This window comes from Cottoperca gobio, chromosome 24 (genome assembly GCF_900634415.1).
Source record: "Cottoperca gobio chromosome 24, fCotGob3.1, whole genome shotgun sequence".
NCBI classification, from domain to species: domain Eukaryota; kingdom Metazoa; phylum Chordata; class Actinopteri; order Perciformes; family Bovichtidae; genus Cottoperca; species Cottoperca gobio.
In genome coordinates, this window is record NC_041378.1 from 17,825,510 (window position 1) to 17,852,940 (window position 27,431).

The 27,431-nt window shown below is 39.3% G+C and overlaps 2 protein-coding genes across 2 annotated transcripts; both read left to right on the plus strand.

Annotated features, from left to right (window-relative positions):
- Nucleotides 1–7,337: 7,337 nt before the first annotated feature.
- On the plus strand, nt 7,338–8,261 carry LOC115003948 (leucine-rich repeat-containing protein 15-like). The gene is made up of 4 exons (XM_029425888.1): nt 7,338–7,482; nt 7,626–7,810; nt 7,903–8,159; nt 8,243–8,261. The coding sequence occupies exons 1-4, from the start codon at nt 7,338–7,340 to the stop codon at nt 8,259–8,261; spliced, it is 606 nt and encodes a 201-aa protein (XP_029281748.1).
- Nucleotides 8,262–8,460: 199 nt separating this feature from the next.
- Nucleotides 8,461–9,578, plus strand: LOC115003816 (leucine-rich repeat-containing protein 15-like). The gene is made up of 3 exons (XM_029425749.1): nt 8,461–8,565; nt 8,879–9,014; nt 9,135–9,578. Exons 1-3 carry the CDS (start codon nt 8,494–8,496, stop codon nt 9,323–9,325), a joined length of 399 nt encoding a protein of 132 aa, XP_029281609.1. The 5' UTR covers nt 8,461–8,493; the 3' UTR covers nt 9,326–9,578.
- The last annotated feature ends 17,853 nt before the right edge of the window (nt 9,579–27,431 follow it).

Sequence of the window (27,431 nt, forward strand, 5' to 3'; positions counted from 1 at the left end):
AAAGGGGTCATATACAATGGGAGTTTTGAGTCCTTGGCTGTGTGTGTCGCTATAAAAGACAAATTATCGTGAGATCGTAATGTGTATGATAATGGTGTCGGGTTAGGAAGATGGTTAGTTTGTATATAATACTAACACATCAAAAGGCGAAACAACCTAAGGTTTCCCGTTAGCTCAATCCAACAGATTACACAATACAGTTCAGTGAACAAAAAACTAATTAACACATCTACATACAATTACAACAGTATAGCAGTTCTATGCTTACTGAGTTGTGTAAAGTTAATGTATACTAAATAATATACTATGCCCAGTGGTGGTTCAGTTCATGAATACAAAAGCTCACAGGAATACTTAGCTCTCAGCTCTTAGCTTAGCTGGAGAATCCTTTGAGTTGAAGAAAATCAGGCGTGCTGCCTTTGTTTGCTCCTGTTGTGAAGGCTAGTCGTCTGTGGAGAGCCGCTGCATGCAATTAACTTATTTACTTTGGACAGGGGCTCGCATCCTTTGCCATTAAAGGAAGAATTCCAGTGATCAGAGAGCCATTTCTGCAGGAAATGGTGGCATGCTTTCCACAGGGCTGATGCCGCAGGGAAACGTGTGGAACAGGTCAGTCAAGGTATGATGAGATGGCCAACAGAGAAGAGGTGAAGATACTGCACAGCTGGTGTCAGGAAAATAACCTCTCTCTTAACGTCAGCAAGACTAAAGAGATGATCGTGGACTACAGGAGACAGAAGGGGGATGGACACCTCCCCATCCATGTCAGTGATGCTGAGGTTGAAAGGGTCAGCAGCTTTAAGCTCCTCGGTGTGCACATCACTGAGGATCTCTCCTGGACACTCCACACGGACACAGTGACCAAGAAAGCTTGTCAGCGGCTCTGAGAAGACTCAGGAAGTTTGGCATGAACACCAGCATCCTCACCAACTTCTACAGAGGAACCATCAAGATTTTGCTGACAGGCTGTATCACGGTCCGGTACGGGAGCTGTTCTGCTCAAAGCCGCAAATCGCTTCATAGAGTGGTGGAGGCGGCACAGCACATCATTGGCAACAGTCTCCCGGACATTCAGGACATTTTCCAACAGCCCCCCTTTTGTTCTCTTCATATGTGTACATGAGTTTTTTTTGTCAACTCAATTGTATATAGTACTTATTTTAAAATATTTCATATATATATCATTTAATTTAGCTGATTTTGCTGAGCTGACATGCTGTCTCTCTCACACACATTATACTGTTGACCCTGTGTTAACTTGCATATGACAAATAAAACTTGAAACTGAACTGTAAGAGAAGCTGAGGAAAGAGAGGGAACACATGGCTGTGTTTTAGTTTTATCAGCTAAGTTTTCACACCTACATGCCAACAGTGACGTCAGGTAGCAGGAAGTGAGTGATCCACAAAGTGTCATGGGAAATTGAGTCCAATAGCTCAATCTCCATACTGTGAGGATCCCAACATCTCCATCTGCCTCTCCTCTGTGTTCAGCTTGGAATTAATTCATTTAATTTTCTTTTTGATATCCTTCATCTCCCTCGACACAAAGTCAATAGTTTTTTTAGGCCTTCAAACTTAATGGTTCAATCCTGATTATTTTCAGCTCTATTATTTATTAGAAGGGAAAGCCTTGTCACAATGCTGTTGAATCACTTGCTCCAGTCGGTTTACCTTCCTTGTGCACCGGGGGTTTGGCAGCATGTTCAGGTAGTGGGGTGTTAGAGAAATTACCATCTTCCATTTGGACTTCGGCAGAGTGCTTGTCTTTTGTTTTGTTTTCATTATTTGGCATTATTAGTCGTAAATTTTATTTTACCAACTAAGAAGCACTTTCTGGCTCGTTTTACATTGTAATATACATGTTTGTTAGCGTATTGTAAAAATGTGCTAGCGGAGCACAGGAATCAGTATCTACAGAGCTGCCATCTTGTATGGGCTCTCCCTTACAGTGTGTTATGGTGGTTACTTCCGGCATTGTGAGATCACTACTGGTCGGCAAGCTTTTATAGAAAACTTGCTAACAATTACTTATCTCAAGGGTTTACTCTACCCTCTCCCGTTTCAGACTAACAATGTCAAACCTTTAAAAGGGTTAACATTGACCTAAACATCTCTCATTGGTTCATCCTAACTCTACTCTCAACTTTGTCATTAGTTAAGGTTAACGCCACACTCACCTCTCTTATTTGTTAAGTCTAACTCTTCTCTTTTCTCTCTCATTGGTTCAACTTAACCCCACCCTCTCCTCTCTTATTGGTTCAGCCAGGGATCAGGTATCAAGGGAGGGACAAAGGTAAAAAATGTTGACAGGTTGTTTTTGCATATCTCTCTCAGAGTCACCTATAGACAAATCCAAATGCTATTCTTAACATATCAAACACATCATTTGTATTTCACCTGACACATCTAACTGTAGATAGGGGGACTTGAATCATCTTCCCCTAAAAAGGGTCTTTGTCTTTTTCAATTATGTAACTTGCACAACCAGATATAACCGTATATTTCTGCTATGGTTAGCCTATTTTGGTCATCTGCAGATGAAACCTTAAACCTAAATTACTTTGAGGTGGACTGCTTGAATATCATATGAAAAAGGTCATCTTTTTTTTGAAAACGCAGCAGAGTTGTTGAAAGTTCCCTTACAGCTGGTCTCCTTCCTCAATTCTTTATTTAAGAAATTCATGCAAAATCCCTCTTTGATTTTCAGAGTAGCAGCGATCTTGATTTGATGTTGAAACAAATATTATTTAATTCACATCATAACTCTCAATGTCACATTTTGCACATCACTGTCGTTAAAACTGCTTTAAATCTTGAAAGTTAAATTACTGAGTATTTGTATATGATTTCAATATCATTAACTGTGATGAAAACCAGAAAGGACCCTTGTGGCTACAGTTATTAAAATATTTAAATTACCTTCATTATTACTGTTACAGTACAGTATATTATTATGTGATCTTGTGAACTTGTCACTAATTTACATACTGATGAATGGAACCTTTTAATTAGAAACAATCAATCAATCAAAAACTTTATTGTCATTTCGAGGTATACAATGTACAATTTAAATAACATTTCGTTTGTCCTGGCCTACTGTAAAAGTGACTGAGAAAGTTATCAGAAATATTTAAAAGTGTCGTGGTGCTGATGCAGAAATATAAAATAAAGTGTGTACTTAAAACATAAATGTACTATATATAAATAACATATATACACTATATAAAATATATACATTTAAGAGTCCTTAGAGTGGAGTTCACATCACGTTGCTCAGGAGAAAAGTTATTTCTGCTTCAACAGTCTGATGGATTGGGGAAAGAAACTGTTGCAGAATCTGGTTGTTCTGCTCTTTATGCTGCGGAACCTCTTGCCAGAGGGCAGCAGGGAGAACACGCCATGGTGGGGGTGAGTGGGGTCTTTTATAATGTTCTGGGCTCTGGTGAGGCAGCGTTTATTTGCAGTGTCTCTGATGGAAGGAAGAGACGTCCCGATGATCCTCTCCGCTGTCCTCACCACTCTCTGCAGAGGCTTCCAGTCTGAGGTGTTGCAGTTTCCAGACCAGGTAGAGATGCAACTGGTCAGTATGCTCTCTATGGTGCCTCTGTAGAACGTGGTGAGGATGGGAGGGGGGAGCTGTATTCTTTTCAACCTGCGCAGAAAGTGCAGGCACTGCTGTACCTTTTTCACCAGTGATGTGGTATGAAGTGACCAGGTCAGACTGTTTGTGAGTTGCATCCCAAGAACTTTGTGTCGTCCGCGTAATTCAGGAGGTAGTTCGTACTGAACCTGGCACAACAGTCGTGGGTCATCAGGGTGAACAGCAGTTCACTCAGAATGCAGCCCTGTGGGGAGCCGGTGCTCAGAGAAATGGTGATGGAGGTGTTGTTTCCAACACGCACATGCTGGGGTCTGTTGGTGAGGAAATCCAGCAACCAGTTACACAGGGGGGTGTTGAGGCCAAGGGATCCCAGTTTGCTTACCAGATGCTGGGGGATGATTGTGTTGAATGCTGAGCTGAAATCCAGGAACAGCATTCGCACATGGGTGTTCTTCTCCTCCAGGTTGGCCAGGCTCAGGTGGAGTGCAGAGGAAATGGCGTCCTCTGTGGAGCGGTTTGGGCGGTAAGCAAACTGGAACTGGTCGAGTGTGGGGGGAAGTATGGAGATGATATGGCCCTTGACCAGCCTCTCGAAGCACTTCATCATTATGGGGGTGAGTGCTACCGGCCGGTAAGCATTCAGACAAGTGATTGAGGATTTTTTTAGGCACTGGAACAATGGCTGCTGAATTGAAACATGATGGAACAAAAGCCTGGTCCAGCGAGGTGTTGAAGATGTCCGACACAACCGACAATGTTGACCTTTATGTTTAAAATCATGAATGAATGATTTTTTAAAATTATTATTATGGAGTGGATGATGTTGGTATGAAAGTGCATACAATGGCAAATGATTACATGTATAGGTACAATCTTAATTTCAAAGTATATAAGTGTATGATTGAGGGTTGAATATGCTTAAAACAAACTAGTTTGTAAGTTGTTTACCATGTTTAAAGACAAAAGGATATTTAAACATAAGTGTGGGAAATTATCGCTGTAGGGGGTTGTTTATTTCAATTTCTTTGCTCTCAGCCGCAGTTGAGAGCTCTAAACATGTACTGTTCCCAGATAAAAGGGCCCAAGCACCAACAAACTGTCTAAAGGTGAGAATGGTATCACAGATCTGAAGGCTAATGCTCTGAGATCAATTCCAAAGATTGAGAGTATCCACCTAGAACAAAATGCCATCAAATCCATCCACCCCAAGGCCCTGTCTGGTGCAAAGCAACTGATTCTCCTCAATCTCTATGGCAACCACATCACCAACACATTACATTGTGTGGCCTACACATGTCATAGAGCAATATAATGTTTGTTAATTGCATGTTCTTAAAGTGTTTGCCCGATCAATTTCAAATTTGGGCAGTGTAATTTTGAGACCAATCTGAGCTAATGATATTGAAAATCTCAATTTAGCCGTGGCGTGGCAGCAAATAAGCTCCTTTTGCCGTAATACAGGAAGTTGTTGTAAGTTGAGCATACATTATCCATTCAGATTTCTCGTGCTTGACGCATCCAGACCTGAAGAAATGCCAATATTGACACGTGCTCTCTAGCGCCACATAGTGGACACATGAAGCAACTTCAGGTAGCGGCCCTGCGGCTGCGGCACACCCTATCGTGCGCAGAGAGCAAGGGCCCACTCATCACTGCTTGCAGTTCTAATTATTATTATTATTATTATTATTCTTAAAACAGATAATTGTCATTCTTGCACTTCAGGTTGGTGCATTTTCTTGTCAATACCGAAATTTGAGAGAAGTAAATGTCGACAGTTTGAATCCTAAAAGTTTGATTTGTGACACACACACACACACACACACACACACACACACACACACACACACACACACACACACACACACACACACACACACACACTAGACCTGGCAGTATAACATGGATTGATGCCATAATCTGTGGATGCCACATTTCTCTGGGCTCTGTGACATTGCAGAACTTTCGGCTCCAGGAGTTTCACACCCTGCTTTCACTGTCTGCTCTGTGTTCCCACACTGCTACACTGGCATGTGTAGCAGTGTGGGATGGCAGGTTAAAGAGAACGTTTCATATGCTGCATTCTTTCATCCCCCTGTTTCAGAACACAGGACAAGCTCAGTATTTTACAGTGCTCCCTCTGATGTTAAAAATAATTGAAGTATAATTTTTGTATCTACAAAATAACCTTTTTAAAGCTCAGTTGGAGTAAGGCCACAGACAGCTGGTGCTCTCGAAGGAAAAACTTACTTCGACCTATTTGAGAGGTGAAAACAAAGTGGACAGATATCTGGGGAACCAAGTGTTGTTTAGAAAGTGTGATGGCAGCATGTTCAGGTAAGTGGCACCCCAGCAAGACAACTTTATATGAGCTTCATCAATCATTACCTTTTTGGATCAAGTCGAGTCGAAGAAATGCAGCCAATTCAGTTATTTGATTATAATCAAGTGTTAATGTTTTAACTGATGTAAAGCTTTCTTTTTATAACACTGCAATGTGTGCGGCATTGGTTTGTTGCTCTCGTTTCTTTTTGATGTTTTACTGGATTGTCTATGCACACAACAGGCTTTAAAATGGGATTGCTGCAGATACATTTCTGATTTTCAACATCCAATTGGGAAATCATTTAGTAGAAAAAAAACTGTTTTCAAAACTTCTACACATTTTCTTTATAGTTATACTTAATAACTAATTTTAATAATGTATGGAGACCTTAACTCCCCGTAGTTAGAGAGGAAAGCTTACTGTACTGCACCGCATGTACATTGTAGCTGTATGAGTTGTATCCCAAAATTGTCAAGAGGCGCCTTTTGTATTTATGCATGTCTAAGATATACTGTATTGGAGTTGAAGGTTTATTAATAAATAATAATAATAATAATAATAATAATAATAATAATAATAATAATAATAATAATAATAATAATAATAATAATAATAATAATAATAATAATAATAATAATTGAAGCCAGGATAAATAACACAAGACTTAAAAAGCTATTTTGTGAGATTATTATTGTCTACCCGGTTTTATGTATCGTATCTATGAAATACAAATAAATAAAAGCTTGGCTTTCACTGAAGGAAATGTTTTTTAGTTTACAAAAATGAGTGGGTATTCTTCAAATAAAAATTAATATTTTTCTATTGCAGCATAAATACTATACAAATACAGTATCAATGCAGTGCACATTTGGCAGTGGCCCCTCTATGAATAGGAGAAAACTAAAAACTGCCCTGTAAAATCACTATAAAATACTTGCGCTAACTTATCAAACTTAGCAGCTACTTTATCTTAGAGAGGAAACAAAATGTGTCAATGCTGCTTGGAACATTGGAAAAATAATAATGCAAAGCATCAAATCCAAAAGTCACCACTTTTAAATCCAATCCATCTGTAACAGCCATGATTCCCGTCAAAATACCACATTGTGTTGTACTTCCTGTATTTTCCTGTATTTGCTCTTAGAGAAGAAAAACTGCTGTCCAAAGTCAACATCTACAGTAGGACTACTGCAACGGAGTACCTTATTTAGAGGGGTTTTATTTTCTGTATATAGTTATATTTATTGTTGTAACACCTTATTACATAATGAAAATGATAATGTATAACTACAACTGATTTGTCAATGTCAAGGCAATCCCAATGTTATCTCTCTCTATTTTCTTCCTCCACCTCCAACCTGCAGGGGATTTGAAGCACTTGGGGTGGTTAATGCTGGTGATCCTATGGATGATAAAGGCTGTGGAGGGTTGTCCTGATGTCTGTAAATGCTCTCGGAAGTCCGGTCCACAAAAGTCAGAGGTCAACTGTCATAGGAGGGGGCTTCGTGCTTTTCCCTCCAACCTGTCCCCTGATGCCTGGATCCTCAAACTAGGTGAATACCTTGTGGTTAGTCATCCCTAAGCTTGTTGTGACATTCAAGACACTTAATGATTTATACAACATTTATTGCAAGTAAACATAAGCATTGTGGGCCATAACTGCATTGGTATCCAACTTTCTTACTGCTGTCTAAAGGTGAGAATGCTATCACAGACCTGAAGGCTAATGCTCTGAGATCAATTCCAAAGATTGAGAGTATCCACCTAGAACAAAATGCCATCAAATCCATCCACCCCAAGGCCCTGTCTGGTGCAAAGCAACTAATTCTCCTCAATCTCTACGGCAACCACATCACCAACCTTCCAGCGAGGGGATTCCAGGTAAAGAGTTTGGAGTGGAATCGATAACATGTAAAGCGATAACAATGCAATAATCTGACCACAACAATTTTTGTTTCCTTCCATGTCTCTAGGACCTCCTGAACCTTCGCTTTCTAATGCTGGGACAGAACCAGATTGGCATCCTCAAACCTGAGATGTTTGCAGGAATGAGGAACTTGTCAGACTTAGACCTTCCTCTCAACGCACTGACAATGTTACCATCTAATGCCTTTAAGCCTCTGATTGCCCTCAAAGTTCTGGACCTTTCCCTCAATCACATCCAAAGGATCTCTCCTAAGGCCTTCACTGGACTCAGACAGCTCATGTTCCTCAACTTAGACAAAAACAGGTTCAAGTCCAAGTTTATTAGAAATGACACCATAATAATGCACCTGTCACTGTTAGTCATTATTTGGTTAATTTCCACTTCAGTGTAAACTCTTCTAAGTGAGAACATAAAGGTCAACCTTTTCTGTGTTCTGTACATTAAAGAGACAAAACAAGATACAACTTAACAGCAGAAAGGAGTTTGTTATAGTTTGCACACTAAGTGAATACCAACATCACTTTTACATACAGTAGTTGTAAAGTGTATCAATGTTAATTAAGAAATTCTAACTCTCCCCAAATCCAGTTTGAAGAACATTCCTGATGGAGCATTCAGACCACTGCAATCTCTTGAGATGCTGGTTTTAGACAACAACCTTCTGTCCACACTGAGCACGTCATCTTTTGATGGCCTGGGGAAGTTGCAGGTAACAGTGTATTTAGTTTACATACAAAAACAAAATCTGATGAAAAAGTAAGATAGAATCTGTTTAATGTGAAAATAAACCAGTTATGTAAACATTTAAGTCTTAAATGTTTACATAACCCATAGTATTCCTAGCTAAATCCTGTATAATAAGACCATTAAGGGACCTCTTATAGAAAGTAAACTGTTCTATATGTACTTGCATACAATTGTTAATAAGTTCACTAAGACTGAATTGGACATACAGTATGTTTCTTATTGTTCATTGGTCAACTAAATGCAACAAAATACAAATGTGCTGAATATTGAACCAGGAACTCTACTTGAGGAACAATGAGCTGGAGCACATGCCACCTGATGTGTTCAGAAACATGGCCAAGCTTTCTCAGCTGGCTCTCAGTGGAAACCGCCTGAAGACAGTGGATGGAAACATGTTTGCCCATATGCCTGGTACGACTACCACCAGCCTTCCTTTTTTCTGCATTTTCACAGGAACAAAAGAAGTAGAAATGACTACATAATTTACTGACGATGATTCCATTTTAAGGATATTTGTTTCTTTTCTGTCAGATCTGAAGAAGCTCTACCTCCATGATAACACGTGGCAATGTGATTGTGACATCATCTCCTTGGTGCAGTGGATGGGACAGACCAAGGTTACCCTTTCGCCTCGGAATGCATTGAGGTGCACGAGTCCTACAGAACTCCAAACCAAGAGCCTCTCTAGTCTACAAACTGACAAGCTGCTCTGCCGTGCCTAACACCAACAAAGCCTGTATGAAGACCACAGTGTGGGCCCATGGAGATTCAGATGATGAACTTTAACTTAAAACTCTTTTTTTTTACTCTGTATACTGAGCTAGTATTTAAGTGAACCTGTTTCTTTTATGATTTCTTAAAGCTGAGCTAGTATTTGTAAAGGTAACTTTCTTTTATGCTTTTTCTCAAATTTCTCAATAGATTTCTCAGTGTATCTCCTCCACTTTAAGAGCAACATATTGATGTATATAAACATGTATAATACGTCACCTGTTAGAAACTTGTATACAATGTTGACCCATACATGAGCATGGAACCCTTAAACTGCAGTTAAAGCATTAAAAACCAGAGTTATTAGGTTGTCATTGAACAGAAAGAATGTACATTAGTGTTGTGTTATCCACCAGCTAAGAACAAGTCCCTTATCTCTAAATAAAACCTAAATATGAATATTATAATCTCATATTGCTTGTCATTTAAAGCCTGCGCAGGTTTGGAAAGTGACGGATTACATGCAATGAAATTATATCAATCTGATCCCAGGAAATGGTTTCTATAATCTTTTACAGTATATGTAAATTAAAGACCTTTTTTGGACAGTGAAGATGATACACTGGCAGCATGTGCAGAGCAAAAACTAAAAAAGAAGATAGCTGCAGATAATGTACATCTATTGAAATTGTAATCTCTAAATTAGATTAAAATGAAATAAGGAAAATAATACAGGCTGATGTTTCCATACAGCCTAGGAGTACTACACTACGTGGCCAAAATGATGTGGACTGAACATTACACACATATGTGGTTATTGATTGGCATTAATAGGTAACTTCTTTTTTTCCACCCAATGTTATAAAATGGCTGCAGGGATTATCTCTCATTCAGCCACAAGAGCATTAGCGAGGTCTAATACTGATGTTGCGTTTATCACCCAACATGGCCTGGTTCACAGTTGGTGTTCCAGTTAATTCCAAAGGTGTTGGATGGGGTTGAGGTCAGGGCTCAGTGCAGCTTCTTCAACATCAAACTGGTTCAACTACTTCTTTAATACTGAAAAGGTATTTCTTTGTGCTCGGGGGCATTGTAATATTGAAACAGGAAAGGGCTTCCTCAAACGTTTGTTCTCAACCTTTTTTGGGCCAGCGCCCCCCTATCCATCATCCAGGTCCCTTACCGCCCCCCATCAAATAAAATGTAGGCAAATTGTCTCCCCTGAATTTTAATGTTGATTATTATTCTTAGTATTTATTATTTATATTACATATTGATTATATTAATTTTGTATTTAAATTCTTGTATTTTTCTTATAAGGCTGCTATATTATGTTATTATAAAAACTAAAATCCTCTGAGATTGAAGTTACATAATAACATTTCTATATGATCCAACTAATTTTAATATAACACGAAGACAACATGAGTAAACACAAAATGAAGCTTTTAAATGAACATTTCATGTATTGAAGGCAAAGAGTTATTCAAAACCTATATCACCCATGTGAAAAATTAATTGCCCCCCTAAACCTAATAACTGATTGTGCCACCCTTGGTAGCAACAACGGCAATCAAATGTTTGCAATAACTGCCAATGAGTCTTTTACATCGCTGTGGAGGAGTTTTGGCCCACTCTTCTTTGCAGAACTGTTTTAATTCAGCCACATTGGAGGGTTTTCAAGCATGAACAGCCTGTTTAAGGTCATGCCACAGCATCTCAATCGGATTTTGACGAGGCCACTCCAAAACCTTCATTTTGTTTCTTTTGAGCCGTTCAGAGGTGGATTTGCTTGTGTGCTTCGGATCATTGTCCTGCTGCTTAACCCAACTGTGCCTGAGCTTTAGGTCACAAACTGATGGCCAGACATTCTCCTTCAGGATTTTCTGTTAGAGAGCAGAATTCATGGTTCCATCAATAATGGCAAGTCGCCCATTTAGCAGCCCCAGACCATCCCACTACCACCACTGTGTTGGAGTGTTGGTATGATGCTCTTTTTGTGGAATGCTGTGCTAGTTTTACGACAGATTTAACGGGACCCATGTCTTTCAAAAAGTCCCACCTTTGACTCATCAGTCCACAGAATATTGTTCCAAAAGTCGTGGGGGTCATCAAGATGTTTTTATTTTGCAAATGTGAGACGAGCCTTTGTGTTTATTTTGGTCAGCAGTGGTTTTTGCCTTGCAACTCACCCATGGATGTGGAATCATGAACACTGACCTTAACGGAGGCAAGTGAGGCCTGCAGTTCCTTAGATGTTAGTCTGGGTTCTTTTGTGACCTCGTGGATGAGTCCCTGATGCGCTCTTGGAGGAATTTTGGTAGGCCGGCCTCCTGGAAAGGTTCACCACTGTTTTCTCCATTTGTGAATAATGTCTCTCACCCTGGTTTGCTGGAGTCCCAGAGCCTTAGAAATGGCCTGGGTGTGTCTATTGAAATTTAACCCAATTATCAATAACATTTGGTCAATTGGTTGATTTAGTAACGAAAGGGGCAAGTACTTTTTCACATAGGACCAGGAAGGGTTGGATAGATTTTTTCCTTGAATAAATGAAATCATAATTTAATAACTGCATTGTGTGTTTACTCAGGTTATCTTTGTATAATATTAAAATAGGTTTGATGATCTGAAACATTTAAGTGTGACAAATATGCAAAAATAGAAGAAATCGGGAAGGGGGCAAACACTTTTTCACACCACTGTATGTGTGTGTCAAGCCACACAGGAAATGCATTGCATTCTGGTGTTTAGCAGGTATGTTTGGTGTATTAGCATACTAACCATTGGCAATTAGCGCTAAACACATACAGTAGTATGACCAAATCTAGCGTGTGGTTGCGCCACTGGCTAGCTAATAACTGGTATATTTTAATCTTTGCCACAACACATATTTACTGTACAACATAAAAGGCAGAAAGACAGAGGAACATGTACAAATTGAATCAATTAAAATGTGAAAAATAAAGTTTGTTTCATCATGTGTTTCCTACCATGCTGGCTGTCGCATGCTTAACCTTGCTGCTAATACACATCAACAAGAACATCCGTGTTTCAAGAACAGCACAGATACAGCAGAATGAGAAACCAGCTAATGTCACAGGGACGTGTTTCTTGTCAAAACAAGTTGGTGTTATCGGAAGTTATTAGCTTGCTGCAGTTTGCAAAGGACCTACCGGCATCCTTCTTTTAGAGCTTTTTAGGGGTATTCCTATTTGTATTCCACTAGACAGCAGGAATCTTCCATGGAACAACACACTTATCACTGCCACACAGCAGTTATAAGGTGTTTTACACAGCCCGCATAACACACACCAGTGACTTTCACCTACGCATACACAGCAGTTCACACTTTGACAGTAGCAGCATTACACCTGCTGGATGCTGACAAGGTCTGTAGAGGCTGAGGAGAAAACTAATAAGAAGCAATAAGTCAATCTAAGGGAAGCTGAAGATGTCCAGGATCCAATTTGTTGACATCATTTGAAGATATGTGGGCGCTAACAGCAGCTCAGGTGACACATACACTGAGGTAGAGGTTTACCATCGCCCGTGCATCTGGTTTATAAATATTGAGGTCAGAGAGCTGGGGCATAATGCCAGGTCTCAAAGCACAATTTAAAAGTTCCAGGCATAACTAAGTAACTGTGCTTAGCATGTGTGCTGTTACACTATGCTAGTGCCCAGTTACTGTAGGTTAACAGCCCATAGAGAGAGAGTGGCTAGTTAGCTTGCTGCTTGGTCAGTTTAGCTGGTGAGTCCATCGGTTGTGGGTGAGCCCGGCTGGAAAGAGTTGTGTGTGATCTCGAGTGTCTTTGCTGTGCTGCGTGCAGGTTGGCAGGAAACTGCTCATTTGCAAAAGTTCAATTAGACCGGCGTTAACTTGCTTGTTGGTCCGCTGTTTATATATGTATATATATACACACATATACAGTATATATATATGTATGTGTATATTTCCAAAAATGCTCTGTAGTATGTGACCTTCTCTCTGTTTTTGTTCATAACTAGTTTATTTCGTGTTCTCTTAACATCTATATTAATGCTCTGAAAACTATTTCCCTTGGGGCTCATTTATAATGACCTGAACAGCAAAAACATGAATTAATGATCTTTAATGATTAAGGGGGCTTCCTGACGTGAAGCAACCTTGCTCAAACTGCAAGAGATACCATACCATAATACCATCACCATCAGATATTTTCCTCCCTCAGGTATCTGAAATCATATTTTGTGTGCTCATTTGAATGGCAAAAGTAGACAGATAACATTTTTTACTCACTCCTCAAGAGCACTTCAGGAGTTATCTTTCACTTTACCGGCTTTTTTAATTAATCTTAGGAATTGAACTGCTTGGCTTTTAGGGAAATCCACACTCAGCAGTTAGACAGTACAAGTGTTTTTTACAGTCGGAAAAACAACCAATGAATTGAGAGTTTACACAGTAGTAAAGGAATATTTTTCTATTTGTTCATGAAGAGAGTTAGATGAGAAGATAAATTGAGCTGGTTAGTTTAGCTTAGCATAAAGACTGGAAATAGCTAGCCTGGCTTTGTACAAATATACAAGCAGCACCTCTAAAACTTACAAATAACACATTGTAGTTTGTTCAATCTGTACATTTCGGGCCGTCCACCCGTTTTCAGCAATTTTCAGAGAGGTTGTATCTTGCCCTGTGTTCCCTACATGTTACGCAACGTCACATGTCGTTCGAAAGCTTAGCGTCTCGTCTATTTAGTGAGAAAAACTGTTTTGAGATCAAAAACATAACAGCAAGTACAGTAGGCATCTCACACAAGCAAGCAAACTCACAATCAAACCCATAACTTTGAGCCAACTCACCTATGAAGTCTCATCATAATCCTGTAATCAGTGATGATAATAAAAAAATCACTTCCTGTGTCATTGCAGAGGTCCGATAGATCGTTTCCAGTAAAACATATATTCATCTTGAACATCGTCACATTGATAAAAGCCCATGAACAGCTGTTACAATCTTTGAAATCAGCTGTACGATGTGTTTATTTTCACGATGATACTCGGTAAACACGGCACGTATCAAGCTACTAACGCTATTTTGATATTTTCTAGCGGGATGCCGAACTCTGACCTTTCGATTGACACTTCATTTGAGCCAATCGGAGCTTCCATATATTATCTACAGCCATCAAGAGCCAATGAGTGTCAACTTGATAAGGAATTGCCAGCCCTCTTCTTTTGTTTACAAACTGAGCTAGCAGTAGCCCAGTCTTCCGGTCACTCACGTATCGTGTAGCCCAGGGGTGGCCAACCCGCGGCTCTCGAGCTGCATGCGGCTCTTTGCCCAGTTTCATGCGGCTCTTCAGTTCATATCGAATTTTATTTGTGAGTGTGTGTGTGTATGTGTGCTGTCAGTATGAGAGCATGACAGTGTGTCTAATTTTGATGTGGCCCAAGAGCCTGCGATGCAGTGAACCAATCACCTTCGAGGGGGGAAACACCTATCGTAGAGTAAACACTATCTGACCATCTGAGTTCGATCCTAAAATGGCAGGGAAAAAATGCACAGCTAAGCGAAAATATGAAGACCAACATAGGACGTTTTTAATAGAGTGGGAGAGTTCATATTCATATAAAAATGCTGCCTGACCTAGTGCAAAGTGTATTTGCGTTTGTTAACAAACTGAAACTGTTTAAAACACTTCTTCAAAAGGGATAATTAGCGCATTTTCCCTCTCTGCTAAAAGCAAGCGGACAAGCGGAAATGCAACATTGGTTGAAACTGCACGCAAACTTTGCGACCCTGTTCCATGATCTACAGCTGAAAAGGTCACAGATTACGTTCCTCGTTGACCCGTTTAATGCTGAGACGGACTGTTTGAAAACCCCACTAGTCCATACCTGTCAACATTGGAATTTCAAAATAAGAGAATTTCTTTTTCCGGACTCCGCACGGCTCTCCAACAGCTCTCAGCCACCAATGTAAATGTAAACACATAAGGGACATTCAGGAAATACATGTTTATTTAAAGTATGCATTACTTGTACAGACATGTATATCTGAATGGCACACTTGACAAAAAGCACGAGTTTGCCCGACTCTGCTTTTAATAAATACGGGAAGGTCTCCTCACATTTGTCAGGTACTTACATAAAGTGTTAACTTATTTGGCAGGTACAACTGCGTCTCCATCTATCTCCCGTTCACTGTGACTCTCATCATATGTTGTCGTCTTCTTCTGTGTTATTGTTCCTGTTTTCTTCTTCTGTATATAATTCTGTATAAGATAATGTTTTTCAGCTAAAGTTAAACATAATACTGCCACCTGCTCTACCGGAGGCCACTATTTTTAATTAGGCCTATTTTTTTTTCTGAAAGGTTAAAAATATGGGATAATTACAGGAAAATATTTAAACGGGAGAAAATCGGGATAGAAGTAAAAATACAGGATAATCCCGGGAAAAACGGGAGGATTGACAGGTATGCGCTTGGACACGGACGAGGCGGTGGCCCAGTTGGAGATGATTGAACTTTCTGAGGAAGACCGACTGAAACCTGTTCTGAGTGAAGGGACCCTTGAGTTCTGGAAAACTGTGCCAATGGAAAAAATATCCCAATGTCAAACGGGCTGCACTCAAGCTACTATCAATGTTTGGGTCAATGTACGTCTGTGAGTCGGTGTTATCTACCCTGAAACACGTGCAATCAAAGTATCGAGCTGTTCTGACTGACACACATGTGAAATAATTGCTTCGTGTGACCACAACGGAATACAAGTCAGATTTGAGGAGGATTGTTCAAGGCAAGGAATGTTAGAAGTCCCACTAATTTAAAGAAGCAACATGCATGGGGAGATAAAAAAACGTTTTCACATTTTTTTTACTGAGAGTTTGTGTGAGAGTGCACACAATGTTCATTGTTGATAATAACTGGCCTCTGAATACTGGTAGGAGAGGTTTAATTAAATTTCTGTCAATATTATGGTGTGTGACATTTACAATAAATCTGTCTGAGCAGAGTGTGTGTGTGTCTTTGGGAGGGAGGGTCTTTGAGTGTGTGTGTGTGTGTGTGTAAAGTTTTAGATTTTAATTTGGTCTGTGTGAGAGAGAGAGGGGAGGAAGAGAGTGAGGGAGCACAGAGAAAGGCTGAGAACAAAATCGGGGGGGGGGGGGGGGGGGCGCATCTGTGACTGTGTGTATGATGTGGCTCTTTGCAGTAACATAGTAACATTTTTGGCTCTTAACCTCTGACTGGTTGGCCACCCCTGGTGTAGCCAATGAACTGCTGGACCTTTAGACATGTGATAAGCATGGTTTTATTTTTACAAATGTTATTATTTTTTCAGAATTGTATTTATTAATTACAAAATAGAAAATAAATACAGAAATATTACAATTTGTTTTGTTTATACTTCACTTACTTTGTGTTATTACTACTGACAGGGAACATTAGGTATATACTAGATATTTAAAGTAAAGGCCAATAGGCCTTTTTATCAATAAATATTATAATATCTCTAAATGCACAGCTTGTGAACGCCTGGTGTTACTCTTAGAAAAACCTGTCTAATAAGTTCAGTTTTTATCCCTTTTATCTGAAATTTGAACCTTAACTTGGTAACACTTGGTGCTATGCTTATATTGTGTTTTCCAGTTCATACCTACCAACTATACCCATCTTCAGACATCTTTTTCAAAAACAAACTTCAGGCGGAGTGTATTTTCTTCAAATTCAGTATATTCAGACCACAATTTCTCAGTGCCAGAAGCACTTTATCTTTTGAATGAGACCAAAATCATGCAGCTGGTGCAAATTGTTGAAGAGCAGCTTTCAATTTACTTTGGGTATGTCGTTTGTAGGTATTTTCGGGTAAAATCCCCCTCCTCTTAAGAGGTTAAAGAGAAACCTACAAAGAAATTCACATCCAAATGGTCACTATGATGTTGCAGGGAAAACACCACATTATAAGTTCATCACAGTTTTAGCACAGCTCTATAATTTAAGAAAACATCTTAATTCATACTGAAAGAGACAGATGTGCAGTTAAGAAAGGGCCTGCCTGCCTGCATTTCAGGAAACACAAGCTAGACTGGCGAACATGTGATAGGTAAAGGGATGGTTCCCCCATGTAAACACAAATTACATGTTTTGTGTCGAGTGAATTCCTTAACGCTACTGTCAGCTTGTAACAAAACAAATAAATGTAAAAAGCTTTTTGTGACTCGCTTAAATTAACAAATGACTAACCAAATGAATTTATTTTTAAATGTTACATCTTGCTTCAAAGTATGAAATGACATAAATCAAGAGCCAGTAACTGAGTCTTTTTAAAGTTCTTCCTCTGTGATTTTAATGTGATAAAATTATTTACGAAACAAAAACAGCTGAACATAGTGAGGCTGTGGACACCAGGCTGGACTTTTGTCTTCTAGATCAATAATTCAACATTTCTGCTTCCACACAAAAGCATGAAATATTAATTGAAGAAAAATAAGCTGTAAAATGGGACTCGGTGCTGCACATTTGACAAGCCTGCCTACAGCAGCCAGAGCACACTGTTACTGCAGAGACACGGAAAGTAGTAGGAAAACTAAACCTGGCAGCCACTATCTGAACTCAATGCGCTTCATTCAGACACTCAATCTAAAGTGCTGAGAGACAGCTGCCAACTAGCTGCATAACCTTCTCAAAAGTGGCAGCCAGTATTTAAACATTTTTGGAATATTCCATCATCCACTTGAAAAATAACATAATGAATTCACCATACCAGCCTTTTCTTAACATGGGGAGCTGGAACACCTTCTATGTGTGGAATTTATCTGAATGTTGCTTTACATTTATTCGGTTGATGCACATCCAAAGCATCTAACAATAAGTGCATTCAAACTCATAGACAAGAGGTAGATGCCGGAGAAAATTGTAAATGCATCACTTCTAACTCACAGCACTTAATGGCACAAGTGTGTAGTGTTTTTGTTGTAAAAAACAACAACAGAATGAAAAAATAAACACAGTTTTATGAATGAAAGTGAACCAAAGGACTCTCACTCTCGGGTCAGAAGCAATTATACCTAATTATGCCAATTATATAAATCACACCTGTCGATGCGACACGCACACTATATGTATGTCGCACACCCACACACTCTCCCTCTTTCTACCAACTGGCAAGGAAAAGATAGGGCCAGTCTTCACTGCCGAGTGACAATGAATGGTTACAGGTTCACTTTCATTCATAAAACCTGTTTACATAAATAAACATTGATTTAATTACATTTCAGGGAACCTTTAACCAAATGACAACAGTTTGCCAAATCAGACTCAAAAGCTTGTTTGAAGCGGAAAGACTTAATGCGGTCCACATAGACTCACAGGACACAAGTTGTGAAGCCTCCAAGCCTCTGCAGAAAGGTAAGGCGGAGGATAGAAAGCCTCCAGCAACAGAGGCCTGGTGACAAAATTCCTTCCCAGGACCTTAGGCTGAAAAGGGTTGGTAGAAGGTGGATTATCCTGTATCCATCACAGCTCTGTGTCAAGCTCTCTGGGTCATTTCAAGTGCTCAGGGCCCTATTTCTGCTACAGGACCCTATGCAACTGCTTAGTTTGCTTATGCCTTGGGCCTTGGGCCTGCTCTGGCCACACCCTAATTACCACTTGGTCTCACTCAGGTCTCAGGTGTCTCAACTCAAATGGCAAAACACTCCAATCATGTGTTAGAGCATAAAAAGAGGCCTCAGATGACTTCTATTTTTTGTAAGCTTTTTATATTGTGCTCTGATTTCATCATTACAACAAAAGTCAGCAACAGTCTTTTTCACTGTGCACCATTATTTTTGCAACCTATTTTGGGACGAATAAAAAAGGAAGAAATTTGCACACAATTTTATACATTTCAGGTATATTGTTGCTTGCACAGATTTCCTGCACTACAGCTTCTTCTCACACACACTGAATGTTGACAGGGTTACTGCACAAACAATCCAAAAGCAGAGGAGAAATACGAGTGTGAGGAGAAGGTGAAGCGTAGGAAATTTGTGCAAACAACAATATATCTGAGTGCAAGCAAACATTTTGAGCAGAAGCAGAGCAACACTAAGATCAAGCAGGGGCTATTTGAGTGTAAGGGCATGGTTTTGGGGGAAAGCATTATAAAATCTAAACACAAAATCAATGAGTCATGCTCTTAGTTTTTAAAACATTTGGAAAAAAGCTCCAAATGAGAATGAATTCCCATACAAATCAGAGCTTGAGCACTGTAATAAGGCCACAGGTAAACAATGGAGGCCAATATCCACTGTGCTTTTGTTTTTTGAGGAGTGTGAAAACATTTTAATAGATAGATAGAACATTTGAATGTCTGTCTGTCTTTCTGTTCACAGAAATATAAACACCTGGCAAAGTAGTGCAGTTTTGCATACAACTTGCTTAACCTTGCAGAAGGTCGCATGAGATCTGCAATGGGTTCACGTAAAAGTTCAGTTTCAGCCGGTTTATCCGCACACCTGTAACAATCCAAGACCATAGATCTGACCATAGATATTTGCAAAATGAAGCAGAAATCCATAAAGAAATGTAAAAATAAATGTATAAAGAAAAGAATACAGACGTAAATACGTTTTGAGAAATAAAGAGGGGAATAAATACAGTGAGAAGATAATGCAGAAACAAAAAAATCAATACATACAGCTCTCTTCTCAAAACTGATTTATTTTATTTTTTGGTATATTAAACGGCATATTAATGTATTTATTTAAACATTGATTCATTTATTTTTTATTTTGGCAAGTTTCGTCCTAAGCGATCATCATGAAAGAGAACGTGATTAGTTTTAAAGTTGGTAATCTGTTTAAGGCTATGCCTGACTCCCTTGCTTTGAACACTAAATTTAGTTTCTAGCTTAGCTCTATAATTGGTTTTTGCCTTCTTTGCGGTTAAATATGTGTCTATGTCCCCACTCTGAAAAGCTTTCTTTTGCTCCAATTATAGCATTTTGATTTCCATTACTTTAACGTGATTAAAGATAATACTTAACAATCTAAATTTTCATCCATAGTGTTGTGGAACACTATAGTGTGGCACATGTTCTTTGCCTAAACATACCGTAACTGGGTATTTAGAGAATAACGTATTTGAAAGAATTTGCTGTTCCATACTGGTCTTTTGTTGTGCAAGCATTTTTGTCTCTTTTTCTGTAAAATGTGCATAATCCTTTCTTAATAGCAGAGCTGTGTGTGTGTGTGTGTGTTTGTCTTGACATTTGACATTGATACTTTGATGTTTGTGTCAGTATAACATTCAGTGTCGTGTAGTTTTCTTTGTCTGAATGAAACCTAAAGTACAGTTTTACAGTGAACATTGTTGTTATAAAGTTGTAACAATATTCTTTATGAACAAGCACATTATTTTGTTTGTTTATTACATATTGCATGTAATATTACATGTTCATGCAGAAAAAAGCAACTTAATTCATTTCATATTGTGTTCAGTTTTTTTTTCTCTCTAATGTGTCAAATGTGTTTCTTTCTAGTTATTACATAATGTGTTGTTCAACCATCTCCCAATGTTTCGATAACTAGTCTATTTAAAAAGAAAAGTAAGTTGATCTCGTACAACAAAAAAATTAACTCAAAATCTTGTCAACCTTTATTCAATGCAATTGGTGCATAACTTTACATCAAGGTTTGGTAATGTTCTTTAGTAGCTAGTGCTAACTTTCCAGAACATTTGTCAAATCCATGTGCAGAAGCCTATTCACTCTGACTTTTCACGCATTCTGTCTGGTGTTCCAGTGACAGAGCCAAACAATGCAGGCCATGGTATCTGGGCGAGGGATGTGCTGTTGAACTTATTTCATAATCAATACTCTGAGCACGAATAATGACCTTCTGCAGGCACCAGGGAGAGCTGCTAATGAGAATGAGAGAGGTGATCGTGAGCTTAAGAATGAGAGTCTGCTTCTTTTAAAAGGCTTACAGCAGCAAAGTTCTGTACCTCAAACTTAGACATATGGGTCATCATCATTTTAACCAGGAACTTTGGTATATTAATTTCTAATGTGCTTGATTCATATGGTTTATTGGTACCTTAAGATTGCATCCACATTGCTAACAACAGCAATATGAGGTATGCATCTCAGCATGAAGGATCTGCACTCGTACATTCTGCATACAAGACAGCTACCTACCTTCCTCCCTACCTACCTACCAACTCCCTCCCTGCCTGTCTGCCTACCTACCTACCTCCCTCCCTCCCTACCTGCCTCCCTACCTACCTACCTACCTACCTACCTACCTACCTACCTACCTACCTACCTACCTAACTATCTACCTACCTACCTACCTACCTACCTATCCATCCATCTGCCATGCTCTCATTCTCCTTCACCATCTTGGTTTCCCACCTTCGGCCCGCCCTCCTCCTCCCTCTTTGACATCCTTTCCATTCTTCCCTCTCTACCTCTTATCTGCGCCTTCAAAAAATGCTGACTGACATGTTTCTAAAATGGCTTTTCCCTGTGAAAAATCCCACAGGCCGGCCAATAGTTCAGAGTAAGTTAAAGGGCAAAAATTCCCTTGCTGGTAGCTTGATGACATATTTTGATAACACATCTTGCATAGAAGCAGCTCCCTGGGAAAATTCAAGGGAATACATGACACAATATAGTGAAATTCCATGTTGCCTAAGTGGAGACAAAGATTGTTTATTCATCCATCCATTGTTTATCTACCCATCCATCCTCAGGGGTCATTGATGCCTCACAGAAGACTAGCTGTGGTCTCTTTTCCACAGCCAGACCAAATGTTTCTCACTATGTTAACTTGCTTGGATTACAACAGTTCTTATTTCAAAACCCAGCTGTGGAATTACTTCCTTTGGTAACAGTATGACAAAGTGATACACAAGGCCAAGTGGCTCCCAGTGAGCTTTTTCAAATTAGGGAAGAATTTAATTGAATTGAATTTTCTTACTTGAGTCAATGTTTTCAGACAAATTCAATAACGTAATCCTTATCAAAGGTGTTGATGAGCCATTCCTATTTGCATTTCCAAACTAAACAATTTCTAATTCGGTATTTTAAAAGAGTCACAGCCTTTTATTAGTGCAGGAGTCTGTTGGGAATGACAATTTTTCCCTTTAAACTTATTTCGTAAGAGGACATATACAAACATTGTATAAAGCAAGCTCTGTTTAGCCCTGCTGAGCCTCTTGTGGAATCTCTGAAGAAATGACCCTGAAGAAATGAAGACAAGCATGCAGGCTGGGCAGACTAATGTATCAAAATGACTGCACGCACCATTTTAGAGAGGCAACATTTAACCATTTTCTTCTCATGAGTAAGCATTCATGTTTGTTCAAGACAGCCATTGAACAAAAAAGCAACATTGTTACATAAAGCTTAGTATACAAATACAGGAGGTTATTTATGTGTAAAGCTAGCATGTTCTTCATGATGACCACATGTCAAATTATATGTGTAGACCAACTAGTTTTGCTTATTTATACAGTACATTTAACATGGCCCAACAACAGTAGCGGCACAAAGTTGTTTTGCTCCTACCTCTCCTTGTGACTCCTCCTCTGTGGATAACCTCCAGATAGATTTAATTACTTTAGTGTTGCTCCAGAAAAACTAGTCAAAGATAAGGGCTGGAAACTGCTGACACAGGCTGATATGGTTAATAGTTAGCTTTGAGACTGTAATCCTCCCTGCCTCATTATCATTCCTCTCCAGTTTTCTCTCAAAAGCCCTGGTTTTATGAGAGCATTTCCTAAATTAAATATTAGTTCATAGCAGATGAGGAGGCAGAGGAGATGAGATGTATGTGACTGTGGAGCAGCTGGAGCAGAAGAAATACTGAGTTTAACTGTTGAGTTAGTAACACTTTGACATTTGAGGCAACAGTTAAATTTCTGCCCTTTACTGTTTAATTACAACTGATACTTGTCATCTTTCTTTGTAGCTGGAACAGACTTGTGTTGGTATTTCTCATTACAAGATCAAAGCTAATTAAGTCTGTGTCAAATCCTTTTCATGTCGTAGTGATCTGTGGTGAAAGAGTTTACAAATCAGGTTTAGACAACAGAAAAACACAAGGCTCCCTCACTGGATATAAAATATATATATATATATATATATATATATATATATATATATATATATATATATATATATATATATATATATATAATATATTATATATCATTATTTTCTCAGGATTAAATGTTTGATTTTACTGTAACTTTTATAGTGTTACGAAATGTGCAATATCACATACAAGCTATGAATTTGATTGTTCATAAAGGAATGTAACACTTACAGAATATGGGGGCAGTCTTCACTGGTGTTGCTCTGCATTCTCCCTTCCTGGCCGTAGGGAACTGCACTTTGAAGAGAGGGTCTCCAGCAGATGATGTTACTTGTGCACAGTCAGTATTATATACATTTTAGTACAGGTCTGCCAGGTACAGTCTTGAAGTACAGTAATGAGAGAAACAAAGATGCAAATAATAGCAAACGTTGTACACGTTGTCACTTGTTCTAAGTAACTAATTAATTTACCTGCACATGTCAAGAAATAAAAAATACAACGGTTTTGGGAACAAAACGAATGATGACGCTGTGGAAAGCATCTAAAGATAAAGTCTGGTGGTGGGGGCTCTTTTTTTGTCACATACTTCTTAATCCTTTTGTTTGTCAGCACTTTATCCAGCTTGTAGATGGCCAGAGTTCCTAAAAATGAAAAAGATTAACAGTTTTTTACATCATAACACAGTATTATTTATGCTATTATTATAATTGACTGATTATGAAGGCACTTAGGGAAAAGGGGGTCCTCTTGTGTGTCGATATCCTGCATGTGTTTCAGGATGGAAGTCAATGTCCCCACTCCCTCAGATCTGGTGGTAGATTTTGTTGCAATCCAGTAGATGTGGTTGTTGACACTTCACATTTTGTAGTTTCTTACAGTCCTTCATCTTTGCAGCATTTTTTAATTCTAGGGGGGATTTAACCGCACCACCTCTCCATACTCACAGCTGCCAGGAGGCTGCAGGGCTGGGGCTTCTTCTGGCTGATCTCTAGTCTTATAGGCCGCTGACGGAGGCGGCTGCCGAGTGCCGACTGCCGAGTGCCAACTCTGCCAACCTCTCTCCTCCCCCGGCGGGCTGCTCTCGTAACTGCGCTGCCATCGGGAAGATTAGACAAGTATGCGGGTCGTTTTCTAGTTTCTGCCACTTTGGATTTAGTCCAATAAACAAACTAACGGAACGTTACACAGACTACAAATGGATAAACTCCACATAAGGAGTATAACATAGCAGTGTTTTTTTGACCGAGAGTTTCAGCAGTTTGGCCGAATTCTGCATATTTTTTCCCTTTGACTGACTGACAGGCAGGAAGACAGACAAGCATCTATGATAAACCTACTAGTCCGTATTCTGAATCACCAGATGCACATCACTGGCCAAGTTTTTTTTAGGTTATCTCTATAAACTGATGGCAGCTTGTTTTCTGCCACTGACAGAAATGATGGCCAAAACTATGAGAAGAAAACCCAGTATAAGTTTAAGTACCTGAAAACGTGGGCTAATAAAATGTGCATGGCTGACAGAAAATTTAGTTTGTTATGTGATCTGATCTTTAGGAGATAAACTAAGCATACTGTTTAATTGCATAGGAAACTCTTCCACTAGTCTAGAGTACAGAGGCTGTACATCACCTTTAGTATTGCAGACCGAGGATGAGCTAAAATGATTCCACTGGACTGTTTGATATTACTACAAGAGAATGGCGCTGTGATATTGATGTGACTACGGAAGCAAGCAGGGAGGTGGAAGGCGAGTGAAATGAGGTGAAGTGCGTAGTTGGTGATAAACCAAACAAGGAGCGCAAATGGCATAATTGGACACAACTAACAATCCTCCCATAGGGCCATTGTGCGCCAACATACAACATGCCGTTTGTTAGACAAGAGGATTAGCGGAGTCTGAACACGTCTCCTGCATTACTTTAGCTGTAAACATCAATTACAAGATAGGAATGTGACAAATTTACAGTATGACAGGTTGCTCAATATAGATTCAGTGGTTCACCTGGGAGATATGGATCCACTCAGAGTATTGTCAGCAGGATATAAGAGCACTGGAGGTGACTCACCGTTTGTTGCTAATAATGATATCTGAGTGGCATTCAACAGGAAAGCTGGATTCAATAACTAACGATTATCATGTTACAAGAAATGGCAGTGGTTGATTGAATGTGTGGGATAATTTTTATATGTTATTCTGTTCTTCAGCATTTGACATTATCCCTATAAGGAGATAAAAAGGATAAGAGAAGGGAAACTAGAAAAAAAACATTTCTGAGTGGGATTTCCCAATCATGAGTTCAAGATGTTGACAACCTTTTCTATTCCCTTCTTTTCTATTCTATTTTTGGAGCAGTTTGTGAGTTTGCGCAGTCAAAAGCTAAAAAGGAAAAGACAGGCTGTCATGATCTTGTGTCTGTTTCCTGTTTTATTTTGAAATGTTCCCTTCCCCTTGTGTCATGTCTTGTAATACTTCCTGCCCTTGTGTTTTTGCCTTTCTCCCCCAGGTATGTCCCGTTCCCTTCATTAGTTTCTGTGTGTATATATCCCTGTCTGTCTCATTGTTCCTGGTCAGTTTGTCATTCATGTTACACCTTTGTTCTGGATGTTTCCCGCGTGCCTCCTTTTGATCCCTCGTGTCTTCCTTGTTTGTGTTTTTACTTTTTACCTTTTGTATTTCATAGCTTGATCCCTCTGTTGTTTTACGTTTTGTGTTTTGCTTTTTTACTTTCAGCTAGAGATGGGCCAATGAAGCTTTTGTGAAGCACTTCAGCCAATTGTTTCGAAAATGGGTTCATTACTCGAAGCTTCAGGTACAGTGACCTCTACTGGCGAAGTGCAAGGCTGCAGTGGATTTAAAGTATCTTTGCCTTAAAAATTCTAAGACTGAATATCATGTTCTATTTAAAAATAAAGATTGATGATTGTGTGTATGTATTATTGAGAAGAGAAAAACATGTGGGCTTTGTATGCCTTAAATGATAGTACAGTTTAAGATTGGATAGAGAGAAGGGGAAAGACATGCAGCAAATGGCCACGGGTCGGATTAGAACTCCGGGCCGCTGCGGCAAACCTTTGAATGAGGGATGCCTGCTCTACGAGCTGCGCCGGGTATGAAAATGTGGGATGCGGTTTTGTTTTCTTTACTTGCTCACAAGGAACAGATGATGCTGGTGTGCATAAAAATTGTTTCACTAGTTGGCTGGCTGCATAATGTTCCAATACAAACGCAATACCAACAACTCAACAGCAACAACGTATAATACGACAACAACCCACAAATTCGCGGTTATAAAGTGTTGAGGCGCTCAAATTCAAAACTGTCTCAACCTGTCAGAATCGAGACAAGGCAGTGGCAGCGAATCAGCTGATAGGACCGCGAACCAGTCCGATGATTCATTCAGACAATGAAGCAGTTACTGCTTCGGATGTCATATGTCACATGACTTGAAGCAAGCTTCGAAGCAGTGGTTCTATGGAATTGTAGTTTTGGGTTTGAAGCACGTATCGAAGCTTCAGTATCACACTGTCTTCACTACTTTCAGCTTTGTTATATTAAAGGCTCGCTTTTTGTTATCATTGTTCTGTTTACTGCATTTGGGTCCTCACCTTTTCCCCACCGTAACACAGGCATAGGGTTAAGGATTGAATGAAGGAATGTGAAAGGAAGAGTTGTTCAGATGGTTGAGGAGGTACAGCTGAGGTGTCAGCTATTCCTCTCAGGGTACACTTAACACAAATACGTAAAATTGTGCTTAAAGGACATCTTTTTGCAACCCTGTATCCCACAAAATGCATTTAAATGTTCTTTGCCTGATACGGTTTGGAGGAAGTAATTGCTGCTTCAATTTGATTCACGCCAAAAACACTTTTTAAATCCAGATGCAATATTCTGAATAGTTTCAATATTCATTCGGAGCAAGTGCTCACGTCCTGCATCCATTGTGTTAGGTTAGGCTACTAGTAAGACCTATTTTAAAAAGGTAAAGGAAAGACCTATGGATGCCTGTTCAAAATTGAATGAACAATGTCAGATGTGCCAGTCAATTTCAC